The sequence below is a fragment of the Diabrotica virgifera genome, chromosome 6 (genome assembly GCF_917563875.1).
Source record: "Diabrotica virgifera virgifera chromosome 6, PGI_DIABVI_V3a".
Classification (NCBI taxonomy): domain Eukaryota; kingdom Metazoa; phylum Arthropoda; class Insecta; order Coleoptera; family Chrysomelidae; genus Diabrotica; species Diabrotica virgifera.
In genome coordinates this window covers 201,879,955-201,904,333 of record NC_065448.1, presented here as the reverse complement: position 1 = coordinate 201,904,333, position 24,379 = coordinate 201,879,955, and the positions used below count along the sequence as shown (strand labels likewise).

Genomic DNA, 24,379 nt, shown 5'->3' with positions numbered 1-24,379 from the left:
AATTAGAAGAATGTAATTGCATATTGAAACATAGTTTTTAATTCTAAACAATTTTCAACAAACAAAAACAAATTCACTTTTTGTAATAACAGTTTTCAATATTGTGAAAAATAAAGGTATTTTAATCCTGAGTGAAATTCATATTTTTTGACGTACCTCGTATAAAATTAATAAAATCTGATATCTGATGGTTGCATCTTGGGTCTTAGGATATACAGATGTTTTTATAAAGAATACCTTTTTTTCGTAAAAGTAATAATAAAACAGTTGTCATATGTGTAATAAATAAAAACGGTATCCATAAATTTGAGAAAAATTTGGAAAATATTTTTTTTTTCAATTAGAAGCATGTAATTGCATATTTGATCTTAGTTTTTAATTCCAAATAGCTTTTCATAATAAGAATTTTCGATATTTAGATAAACAAAGGTACTTTACTCTTGAACGAAATTCACATTTTTTGACATACCTCGTATAATATTGATAAAATTTGATATCTGATGACTGAATCATAGGTTCTAGAGTATGCAGAACTTTTTATGAAAAATAACTTTTTTTCGTAAAATTAATAATAACAAAGTTTCCCATATGTTTCCAACTTAAGTTGGAAAATATGTAGTCCATACAGTCGCTGTAAGTCCATAGTTCGAATACCCAATACACTTCTTATTCATGGTCCACGTGTCCACACCTTATACAAATATACAAGGATATAATGAATGTAACAGTTTACTGAACGTATTTTTATTTCTAAGCAAACGTCTCTATTGGTTAGAATTATTATTTTTATTCATAAAGGCGCTTCTCGCTTTGTCAATTCTTATTGTGATTTTCTTTGTGTAATCGTTCTTCGTTATTTCCATCCACATAAAATGTTATCAGATATTTTACTACCCCGTTTTATGTTTAATTCTTCTGTTGATTTTTCTTCAATTTGCATTGTATCCCTTTGGTTATAGTAGAGGTAGGTGATTAGTCGTATGTCTTTGGAACCTATGCTCATGTCTCACTTTGCCGAATGATGTGTCTTACGATTTAATTATTCTCTTCTAACAATTACGTGGTTTCTTTGGTTTTTGTATTTCTTGTTAGTTCCTTCTCTCTCACTTATAAATTAGAATTCTTGTGGTTTTCTTGTAGTTTTTATATTTTTACGCACGTATTTGTAAACCAATTTTCTTTTGCATGTCCAATTTCATGTCTAATTTATTTTGGATTTCTTTGTATTTTTTGGTGATATTTTCATATTTTCTTCGAGTATCCATCAACACTAAGATTACCTCTGTTATCTAGTCTTTTCTCACGTTTCGTTTTAAAAGATGTTTCAATGATGGGTTCCTGCAGCTTCTTTGATAGATGTCCACGGTTGATTTTTACTTTTTACGTTACTTTCAGGTACATAATAGACTCTCTATTTTTTCATTCATTTATATTTTTCTTGTGTTTCTTTTATAGAGATTGTTGTTTATTTTCTCGTAGGTCTGATTTTTTATAATTTCTTCAATTTTCAATTTTTTATTTAATCTATTTAGTTTCACAATTTTTTCTTTAGTATTTTGAGGTGATGTCCAGGTATAAAGTTTAAAGTTCGAGAGTCAATTTGAGATGATCTAGTTATTTTCAGCATTTTATTTTTATATTACCAATCTAAAGATGTGGTTATTCCTGCCGTTGAACTATCTTTACATATTATTTTAACCCTCATGACGTGAATTTTCGACTTGCCCATTGATCTTCAAATTATCTTAGGTGAAAAAATGAATTAAAATACAGAAAAGCAAATTATAAGAACATCAGGAGTTAGCTGAACTAAAATCAATAAATCACAAAACTGCAACTTCAATTCGGAAGGATAGGTATAAAATAGAGAATTTCAAAACAAAACATACTCATTATTTAGGAATACATTTTAATATCACTCAGGATATTATTTTAATTTAACAATAACGCTTTCAGCGAAATGAGTTTGAATTGTTTATTAACCATATTTGATTCTGCTGCTTAAATTAGTCATGATATTTTAGGTAATAGCTCCCAGGTAATTGAAACTGGGTTATCATAAATAGCTGTGGCAGGATGAAATGGATAAAACTCCTTTATAGTGCAGTCAGTGAAGGTTTTCACCTCTGATTTGGTTGAACCTCTATAGATTTTCATGAAAATTGATGAGTAGTTAGAAGATATCACAAGACAGAAAAGCGACATGGTGCCAACTTGCGCTTTTACCCTGGGGGTGATTGTCACCCCTTCTCGGGGGTGAAAACTATTTTATTAAAAATAATCCAATAAATTAATAGATAGACAAATTCTAAGCAAAATTTGTTATATAAAGTTATTAAAATAAATCAATATTTTTAGAGTTAAAAATGAATAACCATTTTCAATTTCGTTGCAAAACGAAAACACAGCCGAACCATATTCTAGTCCAATCAGAGAGTGCTGCAAGCACCCCTACCGGTTTCGAAACTTATTAGTCTCTCATCAGGAGGCACATATGCTTCTCTCCCTGATCCAACCAAAACAAACCCCAGCGTGCAGTCCCGGATTGCAACGAACGAAATGGCATAGATGCCCTAGCGGCAACTGCTAGCAAAAAGACTAAGTTCTCACTCTAATGGCATATAAAACAACATAATGCTATTCTACACCCCACCAGAATGAAAACAATGGGAACCTTCTCTGGTTACACCTCCGAGGCTTCTACAATTTGCAAGCCATACGGATGCTGAGACTAAGGAAGATGAGGGAATTCTACAATTTACAATTCACGTCCCATCTGCTCAGCGCGGTAAAGTTCCAACGACAATGGTTCCCTTCATACTCCACACAGAGTAAATGTAAATCAAAAATGAATAACCATTTCGAAACCGGTAGGAGTGCTTGCGGCACTCTCTGATTGGACTAGAATATGGTTCGGCTGTGTTTTCGTTTTGCAACGAAATTGAAAATGGTTATTCATTTTTGATTTATATTTACTCTGTGTGGAGTATGAAGGGAACCATTCTCGTTGGAACTTTACCGCGCTGAGCTAATGGGACGTGAATTGTAAATTGTAGAATTCCCTCATCTTCCTTAGTCTCAGCATCCGTATGGCTTGCAAATTGGAGAAGCCTCGGAGGTGTAACCAGAGAAGGTTCCCATTGTTTTCATTCTGGTGGGGTGTAGAATAGCATTATGTTGTTTTATATGCCATTATAGTGAGAACTTAGTCTTTTTATTTTTAGAGTTATTAAAGATCAAAGATTTTAATTTTTTTGTGAAATAAGTGCATGATTTAAAGGGGTTTTTCATAAATAACTAACTCAAAAACTGTTTTACAAAAAAGTTATAATTTGGTACCAAAATTAAAATATAATAAAAAATTGAATAAATTTCTTACTTGAAAACCATTTGATATTAATTCAAAGTAGATTATAGGTAATTGAATGTGTATTTTTTTCAGTGAGTAACCAAATCTAAGTATTCAGGCTCAAATAACGGGAAAACAATGCATTTTATAAAATATACTTACTAATCACTTGTGAAAGTACTCAGGAATACCTATCAAGTGAGATCGAGAAGTAGTTGATACCACCAAAATTAAGCAAGTTATGATGAAAATAAGAAAACCCTTTCGAATTTTTTAGGAAAAAGTGAAAAATAAATAAAAACATACGCCATTTCCACAAAAATTAAAATTTATGGTAATCCCTATTAGAAGTTTTTTATTTAAGCATTTTAAAATAGTAGTAATAACCACTTTAAAATTCATATTTTTGAAAAAAAGCAGAATCTTTCAAATTTTCTTTTTATAATAAAAAAGCATAACTTTCTTTTGATAATAACTCCAAAAATTCTCGATCTACGTAAAACGTGACACATATCCTAATTTTAGTTTTTTCTTTAACAAATATTTTACTTTTGTATATTGATTTTGTATGATAAAAAATAATCGAGATATAAAATGTAGGCTTTAATAGTTTAAAGCCTACATTTTACTGCGATAACCATGTAACCGGGGCGTTTGAACTTTAAAAAATAAGGGATTTAAAAAATTAAATTTAATACGATTTTATAGCCCTTGAAATTACCTTTCAAATGGTTTTTAAGTGAACCTGATATGAAAATTAACAGAATTAATAAAAAAATACTACTATTTTTTTGTAAAAATTTTTGGAGTATAAATTTTAAAAATCGTTTGGAGCATAAATTTTGAAAATTTTTTTGAGCATACATTTTAATCCTATCAACTTCTTCGGAAGCTTATTTGATAGAGATTCCTAAGTACTCGGACAGGTTTTTAGTAAGTATACCTATGCATCGTTTTCCAATTTAAACTTGAATACTTAGATTTGAGTACTTGCCGAAAAAATTATACATTCAATTATCTATAACTCACTTTGAATTAAGGGCGTAGGGGCAAAATTTCGGTTCCAACGCTTTTTAAATGCATTCATTTTTTTCGAATCCTGAGAAAACTAATAAATATTTTTGAAACATTCAAACGCAGAATGAAAGATTACATTATTACCGAGGGCAGAAAGTCCCTTAGAATAAACCAAAAGTTTCTTTGGAATGAGTAATTTGAAATAAAATTCACACTAAATTTTCTCTTTTTTTCGCCCCTGTAACTTATTAAAATAAACATTATAAAAGTTTTCAGGGATTTTCGACCCTAGTAATAACGTAATATTTCTATACACTAAGCATCAAAATTACCGCACCACCTTAAAAATGAGACATTTTTGATGTCTTGTATTTCCTAAACCTGTTGTCCGATTTTAGTGATTTTTTTAATATGTTATAGCTTTATTCTTCAAGAATATCGATGTAATAATATTGTTGCTAAACAGATTGTCATTGTATACCGGGTGTAACAATGATAGTGTGTTTTTTCCTCAAAGTTTGGAACACACTGTGGAATACTCTGGAGTGTATAAAATATCGAAATTAAAACTCAACTGTAGCCTTAGGCTTTCTTAACATTATGCTTTTTGATTCATTCGCTTATGTTGGATAATAAAAAAGTTAGGTACTTTAACAACTAGCAACGTTCTTCATCAATACAGGGTGTTTCTAAATAAGTGCGACACACTTTAAGGAGTAATTCTGCATGAAAAAATAATGACCATTTGCTTTATAAACATATGTCCGCAAATGCTTTCTTTCCGAGATACGGGATGTTGAATTTTTTCTTACAAACTGACGATTTATTTATTGCTCTAAAACCGGTTCAGATATGCAAATGAAATTTGGTAGGTTTTAAAAGGTAGTTATTGCGCATTTTTTGGCATACAATTAAGAATTTTATATTCACCATTGGCGTGCATACGGGTAATATGACCCTAGAAAAAATTTAACATCCCGTATCTCGGAAACGAAGCATGTGCGGACAAATTATGTTAATAAAGCAAATGGTCATTATTTTTTCATGCAGAATTACCCCTAAAACTTTGTCGCACTTATTTAGAAACACCCTGTATTGATGAATAACATAATCAGTTGTTAAAGTACCTAACTTTTTTATTACACCACATAAGCGAATGAATCAAAAAGCAAAATGTTAAGAAAGCCTAAGGCTACAGTTGAGTTTTAATTTCAATATTTTATATACGCTAGAATATTCCACAGGGTGTTCCAAACTTTGAGGAAAAAACACTCTTCATCATTGACATATACAATGACACTTACCTATTTAGCAACAATATTATTACATCGATATTCTTGAAGACTAAACCTATAATATACTAAAAAAATCACTCAAATCGGACAACAGGTTTAGGAAATACGAGACATCAAAAATGTCCCATTTTTAAGGTGGTGCGTTAATTTTGATGTTTAGTGTATCTTTCAAAAATAATTATTAGTTTTATCAGGATTCGAAAAAAAATAATGCATTTAAAAAGCATTAGAGCCGAAATTTTGTGCCTATCCCCTTAATATGAAAAGGTTTTTCAATTAAGGAATTTTTTTGATTTTTTATTATCTTCAATTTTGGTAAGAATAACGTATTTGTAAAAACTTATAGTTTTTGAGTTATAAGTGAAAAACAGCTTTAAAACATGTATTTGTTTCACGAAAAATTAAAATCTTTGACATTTAATAATTCAAAAACTATTAATTTATTTGAATTACTTGATGTAACAAATTTTGCCTAGAATTTGTTTTCCTATTGATTTATGGGGTTACTTTTAACAAAATAATTTTCACTCCCGAGAAGGGGTGGCATCCACCCCAGGGTAAAAGCGCAAGTTGGCATCATGTGAATTTTGTTTCTTGAGCTATTATGATTAATTATTTATATGGGAAATAAGCCACAATTAAAATGAAAAAAATAATTTTATTAACGTTTCGACGCCCAAATCGGGTGCCGTTGTCAAAATACAAAATATTACTGTATTTATAAAAAACGGCACCCGATTTGGGCGTCGAAACGTTAATAAAATTATTTTTTTCATTTTAATTGTGGCTTATTTCCCATATAAATAATTAATCATAAAAATGCCACAAGGAAATAGCTTCAGAACAACATCTTGAGCTATTCTCTAACCACTCACTAATTTTCATAAAATTCGATTGAGGTTCAACGAAATTGGAGGTAACATCTCATATCCACCTTCAGTAACTGCACTATTAATTTTATTTTACATTTGGACAGCTTATACACAATCGAATCCAATAAAAAAATAATCCGTAAACTTTCCAATCCCACTTCACGCTCTAAGTACATTTACAATCCAAATAACCGCCATCACAATAAAATAGTTCACCGATTGTTTCCTAGTCTCATCACAACCACTCTGAACGATGAACCTACCCCTTGGAGAAGTCGACCATTGGTGAAGATCGGAGAGTTCCCCGAAGCCGTGCTGGTTCTTCGTTTGAACCAAACATTCGTAAACAGAATCGGGGAAAAGGTTCGTTAGTTGGTATCGCTGGCTTCTTTCACTGGTTGTAGGGTTGTAGTTTTGAGCTGGCTTCACAAGGAGATCGTGCCAATGACCAGGATGGTGGTAGGATGCATTGGACTATAAATAAACAAAAATATGAATTTAAAATATGCTGTTTGTTAATAACTTCTATATTAATAAGTAAAATTTAATAAAAAATGTTCGTCTTGGTAAAAGGTATATTAGTTTGAAAAGCCCCTATAGGGGTAAAAACATAGTAACAAAACGTTTTCGCTCTGTAACAAGAGCATCATCAGTGTTACAAGAACATGGTGAGCCAACCAAAAAAATACAAAGGTCAAAACCTTTCAACAACAGACTAAAAGTCTCATATAAATGCAAACATGACAAAATCCAAAGGATGGATATAATTCCTATGGATACGGCCCTAGGGCAACATATGACTCCCACACGTGGTAAGTGGGTCAATAGGTAACAATTAGGTCATTATGTTACAAGAGGCCTGTCACCTCTTAGAGGCCTTATTATAAACAAATTAGCTGTGAATTAAAAAAAACATATGGCTAACTTTGTCCCAAATGAATCCAGGCTAAATTTTTTTATTTGAAAATGTGTGTTAAAATACTATCTTTTCGAATGTATAAAAATATTGTTTCTAAGGACAACGTTTTTAAAGTTATTCTAAATGTTTATAAACTACAAAATTTCAAAAATTTGACAGTAGGATTTTTGACTATATTAATTAATTTTTTATCTTTTTTTAATTAACTTTGATATTATCACTCTTCTACTTTCATTTCGCATACTGAGAATTGCCATATCTTCATTATTTTCTGTCTTATCTTATTGCAAAATAGCAAAATAAAGGTCTCTGGGATAAAAAAATAGAATAGCTCTTAAACTAATTAATGGACCGGTCTCAAATTTTGAAGGTTCGTTAAGTACCCCAATACCCAACTTTGGGTGAAACACTAAAGTTCTAAGGTAGTTTTAGTAAAAGTTATTAACAAATAACGATTTTCACTTATTTTGCAGTTTGGGTAGCAACAAATTAACTTTTTAACTTTCAAAAATCGTCATTTTGAAGGTTTCTCAATGTTCTAAAAAACTGAATTTTGTAATTTTATGTCAACTATTTAGCTTTTGAATGGAGTGCAAAAAATCGAAAAAATCGCGATTTTTGCACTAAATTGTTAATAATTAAAAAACGGACGCGAACTCTAGGCACGAACCAGGTAGGTTTTCTTCCTATAGGTCTACAATAACTAAAAAAGTAGTCAGCTACCTGGATCTTTGAGTGTCCCGAGAAAATCCTTATTACTCTGGACTATAACGCCTGGTGGTCTTGCTGCCTACATAGAAATTATTGCTTTTATACGCTCATTTTGTAGATGCAGTTCTGTGACATGTCGTGTGTGTTGTTGGGTTTGGTTTTGGACAGGATATATCCGATTGAGCTGGTTGTTTTAAATGCTGTTCTGATGTTTGTACAGTTGAGTCCAGGGTTCTTTACCCGTGAGTCATCATTTAAAGCATACGAAATAAATCGGAAATTTACTAAACGCAACAGCAAGTGACAGAAAGTGGGTACTGCTCCGATCACGGGTTATAGTATAAAATTTGACAGTGTCAAATAAAGAGAATGTGAAATATAAGTTTTGCTTTAAAATTTTGGTGGATAATTACAGCTACATTTGAAGTAGCTTAATAAATTCTTTTAATATCATTGATTAATAAATAAATAAACAATTTATAAAAAAATTCAATATCATATTTTCTTTTTGTTATTTTATTCACTTTGGCGGAAACTTATAGACAAACATTCCTTAACTGTGTCAATGAGGTTAGCTTTGTACGTTGTAAACATTAATCGCAAAACAAAATAGACTTACCATAAAATTTCAAACTCCAATATAAAACTCGTTGTGAAAACAACTGTTTGTGTACTATAAATAACTTCAAAATGCAAAAATTCGACAAAATAACAGCAAAAAAACTCAACAGACTGACAGCCACAAAAGTAAACAAACCAGAAATGTCACAAATTAAAATGTGAAAACATCCCCAATCGTCTTTTTTTGTACCTATCTCTTTTCAATGTACTGAGTCTAGAGCGTTCATAAAAATAATATCTATTTTTACTTAATAACAGGCGGTAACTGGTTTGTCGTAAGTTTCATGCGTGGAAGAGAATGATGCTAGATAAAAAGTATGAGTTTTATCTCGCCAGGTATGACTGACGCACGGGTAAAGAATCGTGGACTCAAGTGTACTTGTTTCCTATATTTTTTAATTTTTCTGATAAGCCCTTTACATATGGTATTGTTGTCCCTTTTTGTGGGTGTTCCTGGATTACTTGTGGTGTTATATTCTTTTCTTTCTTCTATCTTATGGAAATCCTTGTTTATAAATGACAATTAATAGACATTTTTTGTTAAAACCTTTGTTAGCAGGATTTTTCTTCTTGAAATGCCTTTTAAATGGAGCAGGTGTTTTGGTCTTTATCATATGATATTGGGTTCTATCTATATAAAGAAATGTATGCACAATAGCTTAGATTAAGCTGTACAACAGAGAAGAACAAGAGGAGCTCCATACTTAGATGAAAGGAACTCGATTGTCAATAAGGCAAAACCTGACTAGAATTTATACTTGGATGAACTCGGGAGTCTCAATGGGATCACCTGAGATAGACTTGGATTTACAACGTGAGATATATTTTGTGAAGGAGTAAATGAGACATGGGCAAAAATAGAATATAATATATTACAAGCCGCAAAGGAAAGCATTGGGGCCAGAAAAATTAACCTGAATTCAACAAAAATATCAAAGCCCTGGTTCAATACTGAAATGAGAGATCAAGCGTATGAGAAGAGAAAAGCATACCTACAATACTGCACTAACAAAACACCAAACAATTACCAACAATACAGAGACACAAGAAATTACATCAATTCTAAGATAAGAAATAGAAAAAGGGAATATTGGACACGCTTTACCAAAGAAATGGAACACGATTTGTATGGGGCGCAAAGAAAAGTTTGGAAAATACTAAAAAATAGGAAAAAACCTATTAACGAATATGGATGTTTAAATAAAATAGAAGCAGAACAATGGACCGCCTATATAGAAGAACTATATAAGGAAGATACTATAATACCTGAAGAAGAGGAAGAAACAGGAAATGAAGATGAATCCAACATAGACACAGAACTAGAAATCACAAAAGAAGAAATAAGGAATAACATACGTAAATTAAAAAACAGAAAAGCACCAGGACCAGATGTGATACCAAATGAACTCCTGAAATACGGAGGAGAAACCTTAATCGAAAACATAGAGATCCTTTTTCAAGAAATAATATGTAGCCAGCGAGCGTGTACCAGACCAGTGGAGGACGAGTATAGAAATAGAAATAGAAATATTTATTCATCCTTTTAAGACATTTTTACAAATGTATAGGACAGGTCATATACAGTAATATAACTGTTACAAGCTAACATTGTTTAGCTACACAATTTTTTATAGGTACCTAACACCTAACACATATTATAAAATAACATATTTAGACTAACATTTTTAGACATTTTAGACTTTGTATACACAAAACAATTTATACATAAAAAATAAAATAGTGTAAAATAGTTTATAGGCTATCGTCAAGGAATTCTTTGACGGAATAGTAGCATTTGGCTAATAATAAATTTTTGATTTTATTTTTGTAACTGTTAAAACTAGCAATCTCCTGCATTTCATCGGGAAGTTTATTGTACAATTTCATTCCCATAAATTTAAAACTATTTTCTAATCTTGATGTTTTAAACTGGGGTATTCGGAGCTTATTACAATTTCTTGTATGGTAATCATGTCGATGAGCATTAGTTTCAAATTGATTGAAATTTTCTTTGACAAACAGAAGAGTGTGGTAAATGTACAGACTATAGAATGACATGATTTTGTATTTTATAAACGTTGGTTTACAAGTTTCCCGAAATTTTAGCCCGAATATTTTTCGAATAATTTTTTTCTGAGTTACAAAAATTTTAGGGCTGTCAATAGAATTTCCCCATAGTAGTATGTTGTAACTCATATGACTGTAAACAAGGCCGTAATAGATATTGATCAGTGCTGATATCGGCATAGTATCTTTTATTCTAGAAATAGCATAAAACGATTTATTTAATTTTGTATTTATTGTATTGACTTGTTCAGTCCATCTCAAACGGCAATCTATATTTAAACCTAAAAATTTTGTTGTTGTAACTGACGAAATAAGTATATTGTCAAATTTAAATGATAATGAACATTATCATTACAAACATTTTGGGAATGAAAATATAAAAATTGAGTTTTATCAACGTTTACTATTAATCCATTTGCTTTGGACTAATCTACAAATGACCCAAAAACACCGTTGGATAATAATATAAGTTCCTCTTTACTAGGCGCAGAGATCGCTAGTGCAGTATCATCTGCGTAAATAGTAATAACTCGAGATTTAATGTAATCAGGAAGATCATTCATAAAAAGAATAAATATAAGCGGTCCTAAAACAGATCCTTGAGGGACTCCTTTATCAATATTGAAAACTGTCGAAGCAGAATTCTGATATGAAACTAACATTTTTCTATTGCTCAAATAGTCTACTATCCAGTCCAAGAAATCTCCTCTGAAACCTAGGTTGTAAAATTTATTTTTAATAAAGTTAAAATCCAGACAATCAAAGGCACGGGACAAATCAAAAAAGAGACCTGCCACATGCCTTCCCCTGTCAAGATCTGTATATATATAATTAAAAAAATGACATGCAGCAGTCAACGTTGACTTCTTTGACCTAAACCCATGTTGATGCGGGGATATAATATCGAATTTGTCGAGAAAACAAACCATTTTATTATATACAACCTTTTCAAAAATTTTTGATAAAACGCTCAGCACTGCTACCGGTCTATAATTCGAAATCAATCCTGGATCATTTTTTTTGTGTATAGGAATAACTCTTGCGCTTTTAAGTGCGTCAGGAAATTTGCCATTAGTAACCGATAAATTAATTAAGTAGATCAAAGGAGCAGATAGAGAAAATATTCCCGATCTTACGACTTTTGTGGATATGTTGTCCAAACCAGTACTGGACTTGTTTTTAAGATTTATAATTGCGTCTTCAACGTCTTGATATGTAACGGGTGTAAAGAAAAAAGTTTTGTCCGAAATTTTAGAACAAGTACATTTTGTAGATCTAGACAAGCCAAAATATGATTCAAGATTATTTTCAGTTACAGTTGCAAAATATTCAGCAAAAACATTAGCGATATCCTCAGAAGATGTAATATCGCCACCGTCAGAGCTGAGAGTTATATTACATTTTTTTTGTTTTCTACCTGTTGCTTTATTTACCAAATTCCATGTTGTTTTAGATGTGTTATCTGATTGTATGATAAGCTGTTCATTAAATTGATTTTTTGCATTTTTAATAAGTTTATTATAATTTCTTTTGGCTTCTTTATATGCCTTTTGAGAATTATTATTTTGAAGTTTTTTAGATAACCAATATACATTTTTTATATGACGACCGGCTTTCTTTACTTCTGCGGTTACCCATTTATTTTTACGGTTTTTAGTACTACTTCTCTGTGTTTTTACAGGACAATAAACATTCATGTTAAAAGAAATTATATCTACAAACTTGTTCATGGCCAAATTAATGTCATTTTGACTATACACTTCATCAAAATTAAGTAAAGATAATGCATTTTGAAACTGAAATAAGCAATGATCTGATAAATCGCGATAACAATGTATCCTTCTTTCTGTTTTATGAAAATTTACATTATTGGATTCAATTGTAAGTGTAAAAATTTTATGATCGCTGAAATGACCCTCGTATACATTAGATTTACAAAAATCAATATTAACATTTGTTAACATGTAGTCAATTTTAGTGGATGATGTATGTCCTAATTTATTTGTGAAAATCCTCGTAGGGTCCACAGAAGTAATTTTCAAGTTATAACTAACTATAACATCATGTAAGATTTGTTTCTGCACAGAATTTGACAAATAATCAACATTTAAATCTCCGCATACGAAAAGGTCTTGATAAGAACTGCTACAAAATTCCAAAATATGTTGTAATTTAATAAAAAATTGATCAACGTTACCTCCTGCAGGCCTATAAATGCTTATCACACACACTTTGCGATTTGAACTCACAAAAGTTATGGCACAACACTCACAAATCATTTCTTCACTAAAACGAGATATATCTACCGATTGATATTTAAGACCACTTTTCACATAAATACAGCTTCCTCCATGAATATAGGTTGTCCGACAATAATATGAAGCGTTTACGTAGTCATCAAGAACCATATATTGCATATTATCTTCTGAACACCAGTGTTCGGCTATACTTAAAATATCAGGTGATTCCTTCAATACCAATAGTTCCAAATTTATCATTTTGTTTGTAAGACATTGTGCATTAAGCTGCACTATCTTTAAGAAAGTTTGATTGTTATTGGAAAGAGTCTCTCGTGGATTTAAACTTCCAAAAAAGAATTAGGTTGTCCCTGTTGCACATATGTTTTGTCAATCTGATCCCCTAGAAACCGTTTACCTAATCTAAAATTAAATCGTTCAAACGAAACGTTTTTTGGCCAAAAGGCAACGTCATATATTTGTTCTTTTAGCTCTGGTTCAACTCCTATCATGAACGATTTATTGTCTTTTCTATTACTAAGTGTGGGAAGTGATTTTATTTGCGGATCAGTGGAGTTTGCATGTTTCTGAAGAAATATCTTAACGTCTTCTGCAGTTATAGAGTCAGGAATATTGGATATGTATAACCATATTTTACGGTTTTTATTTTCTTCTTTGCCATATACATTTCGTCCCCGTCTCCAGTACCAAATTTTCTTTTGTGCTTCCTGATAACTTTGCGGAAACCATCGCTGTCCACACTGCTGTTGCCTGGAACACCGGGAATAGATCTTAAATTATTATCTTCAGAATTTGTCGGATTTTGTCCTAAATTCTGATAGAATTCAAGCACACATTTTGTCTCGGCTTCTTCCACCGCTCGCGCTAATTTTTGATGAGAAACTGTTAAGTTCTTCCCCCCTTCCCTTGATGAGTTAGATCTCTTTGCAACATTGCTGTACGTTTCAACATTGTCGAATCGTTGGTCAGGTTTGGAAACGATATTATTATCAGTTCTAATTGTTTTGGAATTCCCTGCTTTTTGTTTGTTGTTAGTAGATACACTCATTAAATTGTGATTAGCTTCTTTCGTGTTTGTGTTTTTGTTGACCAACCTATCTTTACTTGAAAAAGATTGAAATATCGGAATCCACTTTCTTCATTAATTCAATTTGTTTATTTAAAATAATAATTTTATCTCTCAGTTCATGTATTAGGCAGTATTTTTGTTTAATTATGTAGATAAAAATTTTTGGATCAATCTTACCGCCAGCAGTCTCCTCCATTGCGTCGAAGAATACAGCTTCCGGTATATCACATTGGTCACATTTAAAATCACTGACTGGATGATTTTCGTCAACGTTAGCACATTTAAAATGCATAAATGTATTACATCCAATACATTTAATACCATTCACACATTTTCTGTTACACTTATAACATTTTAGATTCGTATTCGCTGTAAGCTCACTAAATACGTTTGAACTGCTTGCCATGCTGCCGACTACTCCTATAACAATACCTATATACAAGAGAGGAAACAGCAAAGACCCTAGCAACTACCGTACCATCACTTTGCTGAGCACAACTCTTAAACTCAACACAACTTAAACAAAAATACTTGCCAATAAAATAAATGAAGAATACACAATTAGTGAGGAACAAGGTTTTCGGAAAAATAGTCCACAATAGACGCCATATTCATAGCCAGACAAATTGCTGAGAAAGCACTGGAATATAATACACCTGCATTTATGTGCTTTATAGATCTGACTAAGGCCTTCGATTGTGTAAGATTGGAAGATGTGCTAAGATTGCTAAAGGAGAAAAATCAGCCCAAAAAGATAATAAGGATAATTAAAGACATTAATACGAAGAACAAAACCAGAATAGAAGTCTAGAATGAACTAACATCGGAAGTAGAAATCAACTCGGGAATCAGACAAGGGGATAGCTTGAGCCCATTGCTTTTTAATTTAGTCATGGACAAAATCATATAAAACATTAAAAGTACTGGAAAAGGATATAAGATGGCGGAAAAACAAATAAAAATCCTCTGGTATGCTAAAGACGCAATCTTAATCTCCGATAATTAGAATAACCTACATACAGCGCATGGCACAAACTTTCAATACAGTGGCGAAGAACTACAACATGAAAATATCAACAGCCCAGACAAAATCCCTGGTAGTGTCAAGGGAACCCATAAGATGCAAATTAGTAATTAACAACAAACTAATTGAACAAGTCTCGAGATTCCAATATCTGGGAATCGAAATATATAGTTATGGAGATGTTAAAAAGAGCGTCCGAAAGCAAGCAAATAAAACCAATTACGTGTCAGGATGTCTGAGGGATATCCTCTGGAGAAACAAAGATATGAGGCTGGAAGGGAAAGTACGCATATACAAATCATGTGTAAGACCGATCATGACGTACGCGATAGAAACAAGATGTGACACTGCAGAAACCACGAGGATACTGAGAACATCAGAAATGAGAACGTTTAGGTCAATAACTGGGAAAACACTGAGAGACAGAATACCGAACGACAGAATAAGAGATCTCTGTAACATACAAGATATAGTACGGTGGGGAAGACAGAGACGACGAGAGTGGAATCAGCATGTGGCGAGAATGGACAGCGAGAGAATAGCCCGTATAGCCAGGGATTCAAAGCCAACAGGCAAGAGACCAATAGGAAGGCCCTTTAAAAGATGGCAGTCAACATCACAGCTACGAATACAAGCTCAAAATCGGCAAGGAACAGGCCAAGAGGCCTATTATAAGAAGAAGAAGAAGAATATATATATTTTGTACTGACTTAAGACAATCTGGGACTACAGGAGATTAACTTTGACCCAAATTAGATGGAGAAAATACAAATTCAAATAAGCAAAGGAACAGAAGATACAATTATAAAGAATACAAAAAGGTACCAAAAATATCTCACCCTTTAACAGGGCTCTCAAAATACACTTCTAACTTCATTTACATCTTTTATGTCATTCTCCACACACTCGCGTTTAAGTAGTATCTTCTACACATCCGTCATTCTAGTGTTATAATATAACAAGCCACGTAGAAAGGAAAGGCACGTCTTGATTGAATTTACAAAACTTTTTTTATAAAATGGAGAAATTTACATAGAACTGAATAAACAGAAGAAGAAATAAAGAGGAATAACATTTTCCAATAATTTTGACAAAGAATGTGCCAAAAGCTGTCTTCTTGTGGAACTTTTTTAATTATTATATTTTTGAGAGTTAATCCCAAATGCTATTAAAAAATTTTTATTGAACGTTTACTCAAATTACTATACAGGGTGAGGCAGATAAAGGGCCTATTAGAAATATCTCGAGAACTAGAGTAAAGAAAACTATGAAAATTGGAATATAGGGGTTTTGAGGTGTGAACTATTTAATGAAAATATTTTGGTCTCTTTGCTACTTCCGGTTATACCGGAAGTTGGTTGTAACTTCGTTTTTTTAAATGGGACACCCTGTATATTTTTACATTTTTGGATTCTCCTTGATTTCTTCTTTCTTAAAATATAAGTTTTTGTAATATTATACAGGGAAGGTTAAAAGATAATTACGTTTTTTTAATAATTTCGTAGCAAAATTCACACCCTGTAGAATTGTAGTAGTTTGACATAGGAAACTCTGTTTATGTTCAAATGATTTTTAATATAGTCTACTATGTTAAAAATTATTGGTATAGTTAAATTTTTCGTTTTTTGTATACAGGGTTGGTCGAAACTCAGAATGAGTATTTTCTGAGTTTTCTTAAATGGAACACCCTGTGTTTTAGTATTGTAATGAAATGTTATTTTAGGATACTTTTTAATTTCTTAAGCAATCCCTATACCTAACTGCTTCATTTTGTGAGTTATTGGTGATTCAAGCCAAACATTAATTGCAACACAAAATACCTGAAATTTTATTAGGTTGGCAGTAAAAATATTCAATCACAAATAATTTTTCGGAAATTAATACATACTAATCGAGACTGATACTTATAATTGCCAATAATGGTTGAGATATCAAAATATCTACGTAGCTAAGATTGTTGGTGCGATTAACAATTAAGCACAAATTAAAGCAGTTGGGTATAGGGAATGCTTAAGAAATTAAAAAGTACCATAAAATACCATTTCATTACAATACTAAAATATAGTGTGTTCCATTTAAGAAAACTCAGAAAATACACATTCCGAGTTTCGACCCACCCTGTATACTAAAATTCAAAATTTAGCTATACTAATAATTGGTAACAATAGTAGACAATATTAAAAATCATTTGAACATACAAAGAGATTTTGATGTAAAACTACTACAATTCTACAGGGTGTGAATTTTGCTACGAAATTAATAAAAAAACGTAATTATCTTTTAATCTACACTGTATAATATTACAAAACCTTATATTTTAAGAAAGAAGAAATCGAGGAGAATCCAAAGACGTAAAAATATATAGGGTGTCCCATTTAAAAAAACGAAGTTACAATCAACTTCCGGTATAACCGGAAGTAGCAAAGAGACCAAAATATTTTCATTAAATAGTTCACACCTCAAAACCCCTATATTCCAATTTTCATAATTTTCTTTACTTTAGTTCTCGAGATATTTCTAATAGGCCCTTTATCTGCCTCACCCTATATAATAAAATTTTTCCAAAAATAAACAATCTTGGCCTATGTTATGGAACTAATAGACGGAGAGGCAGCGCTGAAAAATCTCTTTGAAATTACTAACGCTAGATTTTTAACAGTTGCTTACTGTGAGTGTGTAGAGAAACATACTGCGGTCGGTCAAGCGAAACGTAGAACAGGGGTTACTGAGAGGGTATCAAAGTTGCTTTCCTACGAAGGTAATTAAATCCATTTACTAAGGCTGAAAATCAGTACACACATTCTAAATTAAATATAAATAAAAGTTATTATAGTCGGTCAGCTATTAGTCATATGTGTAGTCGCCATTTTGAATGCCCTCCATTTTTGTAAAAGGAACAAAAACGAGATGGTCTCATATCTAAATTTGAACCTTTATATGTGTAGTATATGTGGTCCAAATTATATGCTTCTACCATTAAATGCACAATAATTATTATAATATGCACGAATCTGCCGCACATAGGTACATGTAAAGATACGTTATGCATTTATTAAATGGTAATTAACATAACTAAGAAGTTCAAAATATTTCCTAAAAAATATTTTTACGCTTCAACTGTATGACGGGACAGAGCCGGCCGGTCGGCCCCAATAGTCGATTGAGGAAATGAAGCATTTTGGCTCGCAATTTTTTCGTCCGGCATGGATTTACTTGAAATTTTCACAGGAGGTAGGGAATAGTCCAAGGATCATTTTATATATCATGCCGCTATCATACGCTAAAACCTTGGGGTGGTTGCCACCCCATCTCGGGAGTGGGAATTTTTTATTACATTTTAACCATGTAATTCGATGAAAAAAGTGATTCTAAGAAAAAAAGTTTTTTACATTTTCTTCGTTAAACTAATATTTTTCGAGTTATTCGCGCTTGAAAATAACAGTTTTTCGACGAAAAAATCGACTTTTTTAGAGGGTTTTTTGAGAATACCTCGAAAATATTCTATATATTTTTGGCGATAAAAAGTTTCTTCAAAAATGATTTTGTAGGATTTTTAAAGAGCTATAAGACTGTGTAAATTAAATTCCGTAAGATACCTTAGTTTTTAATTGGGACGGGTTTAAAGGGCTCGAATAAGGGGGTGTTTGCTGGTAAATAGAGGTTTTAAACAGCTATATCTAGCTAACTATTCACTAATGAAAATCTATGCACAGGGTAATTTTAGTCATTAAAAAAGAACTAATTTTTTTCGTATCTTCAGTATTTTCGGAGATATTTTGAAGTAAAAGGTGAAAAATACCAAATTGCAAAAAATCAATTTTTCTTTAAACTCCAATTTTTACAAAAATTAGGCATTTTAAATAGGACAAACTCCTTGAGTGTATTGATAATATAAATATAAAACGAACTACAGAAAGGTGAAGACTAATTTTGAATTAGCAAGGAAGTTAGGGGGTTGTTTTCACTGATTTTTTCGTAGAGAAAAGCAGGTACCGACATTTTTTTTGATTATAAGTCGCTTAATTTTCATGCTAGAAACTTTTTATTATTATTTCTGAAAGGTCTAAAGGTATACTTAAAAAAGATTATTTAAGTTTTCCTCGAAAAATGCAAATTTTCCCATTATTTCGCTTTGAATATTTCAGATTATGCATTTGACGAAAAAAGCTAACCTTTAACATGCCGTATCTCGGTTTGTATTGGTCTTAAAGATATTATTGGAAAAGAATTTGGTTTGTGTGACTAAAAGATACAATTTTGATATCTACAGTTTTTTTGATTATTCATATGATATTCATATGATATTTTTCGAGGTATTCTCAAAAACCCTCTAAAATAGTCGATTTTTTCGTCGAAAAACTGTTATTTTCAAGCGCGAATAACTCGAAAAATATTAGTTTTACGAAGAAAATGTAAAAAACATTTTTTTCTTAGAATCACTTTTTCCATCGAATTACATGGTTAAAATGTAATAAAAAATTCCCACCCCCCGAGATGGGGTGGCAACCACCCCCCAGGTTTTAGCGTATGATAGCGGCATGATATAGAAAATGATCCTTGGACTATTCTCTACCTTCCTTGAAAATTTTAAGTAAATCTATGCTGGACGAAAAAATTGCGAGCCAAAATGCTTCATTTCCTCAATCGACTATTGGGGCCGACCGACCGGCTCTGTCCCGTCATACAGCTGACCGACTATAATAACTTTTATTTATATTTAATTTAGAATGTGTGTACTGATTTTCAGCCTTAGTAAATGGATTTAATTACCTTCGTAGGAAAGCAACTTTGATACCCTATCAGTAACCCCTGTTCTACGTTTCGCAGTATGTTTCTCTACACACTCACAGTAATCAACTGTGAAAAATCTAGCTTTAGTAAATTCAAAGAGATTTTTCAGCGCTGCCTCTTAATAATGTATATAAATATAATAATGTATTTCAAATATACTATTATAGAATATTTACACTTAGTTACACTGATCAGAGTATTACTTCCATTGTGTACCTACTGGCTCAAATTATATTTGTAGTAACTCTACTCTAATTCCAAATCGGTTCTTCTCGGCTATTTGCAGTTATATAACTAGACTTACTATTATCCTCCTATAGAGTATCCTGACCTCAATAATGGGGAAAACAGACTGCACCACCCACTTCAAATCATACTCGTGGGGATTTGAATACGGTCCGCTGATAATTTTAGCTGGTCCGGGCTTTCCAGACAATTCCATATATCTCTTGTCTCTTCCTATCGAATTAGATACCATACAACTGTAATTACCGAAGTCCGATGGTTGAATATTTCGAATGGTTAACGTATGCGTGTTTCCATTTTTTGACATTTGACGACGGTCGGTGGGCTGTAGAATGAAGGAATCTTGATACCACATCACCTAAAAGAAAAGTCATTTTTAGTAAAAGTCTAATCTCTGACTGAAAAATGAATGCTGTGAACGTAATGTAATATTAAAATCATACGAAACAGTTGTGAGAATGGAATATAAAAATGTACAAAGTTTTAAATAACATAACATCTAAATTAGACCAGGGCGCATCTGTAAAAATATTAGTACATTTGGATGTTGAGAGGTGACTCATATTTTTTTGCAGAAATTGCTTGAAAATAACTCATATAATAATATTAGAGTTATCCCCCCCACTAAAAAGATCCGGAACATTGTTTAAATAATCAAAATGCCAAAAAATGAAGGAAAAATTCGATTTTTTTCTTCGTTTTTTGATTATAACTTTAAATGTATTCACTTCAGAGAAGAGTTGCACTGACATAAAAGTTGCGTAATTAAATTTTCTACAATACATGATTAGTTAAATTTTTTAAAAATTGTCACCCTTGCTGCAAAATAGCAATTATTGTGAAAAAACCATAAAAAAACAGGTATTTGCATTTTACTTTTTTCAACCATTTATGCTACACTTAGGTCCTTCATATTTCACCCAGTAAAACTATATTATACAGGGTGTCCCGAAAAGATTGGTCATAAATTATACCACAGATTCTGGGGTCAAAAATAGGTTGATTGAACCTCACTTACCTATATACAATAGTGCACACAAAAAAAGTTACAGCCCTTTGAAGTTACAAAATGAAAATCGATTTTTTTTCATATATCGAAAACTCTCAGAGATTTTTTATTGAAAATTGACATGTGGCATTTTTACGACAGCAATATCTTAAAAAAAAAATTAAGTAAAATTTGTGCACCCCATACAAATTTTATGGGGGTTTTGTTCCCTTAAACCCCCCCAAACTTTTGTGTACGTTCCAATTAAATTATTATTGTGGCACTATTAGTTAAACACATTATTTTTAAGACTTTTTGGCCTCTTAGTACTTTTTCGATAAGCCAGTGTTTATCGAGATATTTTGAATATTTGTCGAATCCACCACATATTTGTATAATGGTTAAGTACGGTTATAGAGACTTGTTAATAATCTGAAAATTTATTTATAATTTACATTTTTAGGTATATTTTGAAAAAGAAGCTACATCTCGATAAAAGGTGACTTATGAACAAAAGACTAAGAGACAAAAGATTTAAAAACACTGTGTTTAACTAATGGTACCACAATAATAGTTTAATTAGAACGTACACAAACATTAGGGGGGTTTAAAGAACAAAACCCCCATAAAATTTTTACGTAAATATATTGAAAAAGAAGCCGCATCTCAATAAAAACAGGCTTATCGAAAAAATACTAAGAGGCAAAAAAGTTTTAAAAACGTTGTGTTTAACTAATGGTACCACAATAATGAATTAATTGGAACGTACACAAAAGTTTGGGGGGGGGGTTTAAGGGAACAAAATCCCCATAAATTTTTTATGGGGTGGACAAATTTCACTATAATTTTGTTTTAAGATGTTCCTGACATAAGAATTATACATGTCCATTTTCAATAAAAAATCTCTAATAGTTTTCGATATATTGAAAAACATCGATTTTCATTTTGTAACTTCAAAGGGCTGTAACTTTTTTTGTGAGAACATTTGTACTAAGGTAAGTTAGGTTTAATCGAACTATTTTTGACCCCAGAATGTGTGGTATAATTTATGACCATTCTTTTCGGGACACCCTGTATAGTAAAACAATATTGTAAATTTCATTAAGATCGGTTTAATAGATTTTGCAAAATAAATACTTTACCTTTCATTTGCAATTTGCAAAATTAAAATCCGTTAACTACCACAGCGTCAGGAATTTTTTTAAATTAACATTAATTTTTGGTGCTACGCGCAGGACAGCGGATACGTTTGCTCTGCTTGGGCATTCCAATGACCTTTAATAATGATTGATAAATTTTAATTTTTAGTACATTTCGATATAAATAAATAAATTTGTTTATTGCAAAATAAAAACACTTACTCTGTGCTTTAAAATTTCACTTTTTTAGCAAAAATGTTTTTACAGAAAAGTTTTTTTTAGAGAATAAAATATTTCATAAACAATAATCAAATTAGTTTGATGTTTGTGGAATTAAAATATTAAAATACAACAAAATATAGAGTAAGAAAATAATACATTACATAAAATATATTACATATTCACAACTTGTGTGAATCGAACACCGCTGTCCTGACATAATTGTACTGACATAAAAGTAGCGTAATTAAATTTTCTACAATATAGGATTAGTTAAAAATTTTAAAAATTGTCATACTTGGTGCAAAATAGCAATAATTGCGAAAAAAAAAACATAAAAAACAAGTATTCGCATTTTACGTTTTTCAACCATTGATGTTACACTTAGGACCTTCATATTTTACCCAGAAAAACGCTATGATATAATAAAACAATACTGTAAATTTCATTAAGATCGGTTTCATAAATTTTGCAAAATAAATTTTCAATCCAGCTTTCGCAAAAAAACATCATTTTTTCAAAATGTTGCAGGACTGAAAATAAAGCAGAAAACAAGTTGAATTTTCTTTTACATATAGAAGAATACTGTAAATTTCATTTGCAATTTGCAAAATTAAAATCGGTTAACTACCACGGCGTCAGGAATTTTTTTATATAAACATTAATTTCTGGTGCTACGCGCAATTCAATGTCCTTAAATGTTGTAACAATATCCTTCCGCTTAGCATTCAACAGCTCGTCAGAAGACAACCGTACGCGCTTCGGTACTAGCGCAACCCCACTATGTGCCTCCTCTCCGACGGAACCAAGCAGTGATGGCTACCGAGAGTGTACTTAAGAAGAGAAAGGAAAATGATGAAATCAGCTCCACTCGGTGTACTGAATTGGGAAGTAACTCAAACGGCAGTTATGCAATGAAGTGAGTTGGAACTCTGCCGTGGCAAAGGTACTTTCAGGGCCCCCGTAAGGCTGAGCGGCGCCCGCGTGCGGTACATATTTTAGCGCCCATTAAATCTACTATATCCAGTTATGAAATAAATCTATAATTTTTTATTTTTTACTTGTAATAAAACAACAGAAATTGCAATAACTCAAAGTTTATTTTTCTTGTAACTGATTTGCTGATGATGGCACAAACAAAACAAATAAAACATTAATATATTAGTTAAATCTGGAAATCGATACCTTAAATCTAAATTGAATTAAATGGTATAAATGGGTGTTTTTCTAGATTTTACTGTTAGGGGAGTCAATGGAGAACGAAAACATGCATTGTTTCGGAAAAATTCAAACAAACTTATATTTTTAAAACTTTTGTTTAATCCATTAGTTAAATAATTCTATTAAAATAACTCAACCATACGCTTCGCCGAACGCTAGTATACAGTGCGTCAACGTTTGTGAGAAGGGTGACTTTAGCGTTAAAAATAAAACATTATAGAAGCTATCGATTTAATTTTAGAATAATCTTTACATAAGTTTTTTGAATTTTTCAATGGTCAAGTCATTTTTTCTAAGATTTATATTTTCGTAGTTAAAAAAAAACTACTAATTGCGCAGCTCATTTGTTTAATAAAAAGTAGTGTTCTGGAGTAGTGGGTGCTTCATTAACATTTCTTAATCAAATTACAAAAAGTTCTATGTTGTTTGATTTTTCCGAAGTCAAAATCTCTATTGACTCCCCTATGTAGCAAATTCTTTTATAATATCTTCAAAGTCCATTTTATTGATTAGCTCTTGCTATAAATATAGCTAATATTTCCAAACCAGATAAATAATATTTCCTCTGCCATA

The 24,379-nt window shown here is 31.5% G+C and overlaps 1 protein-coding gene across 1 annotated transcript in view; it reads right to left on the bottom strand.

The window, feature by feature from the left end:
* Positions 1-6,459: 6,459 nt before the first annotated feature.
* LOC126886278 (opioid-binding protein/cell adhesion molecule-like) overlaps positions 6,460-24,379 on the bottom strand; it is a gene marked incomplete at its 5' end in the record, with an annotated part of 74,646 nt that continues 56,726 nt past the window's right edge. Inside the window, 2 exons of the mRNA XM_050653148.1 lie at positions 6,460-7,007; positions 20,298-20,597. Coding sequence (XP_050509105.1) covers positions 6,693-7,007; positions 20,298-20,597 — 615 coding nt within the window. The remainder of the gene's footprint in view (positions 7,008-20,297; positions 20,598-24,379) is intronic.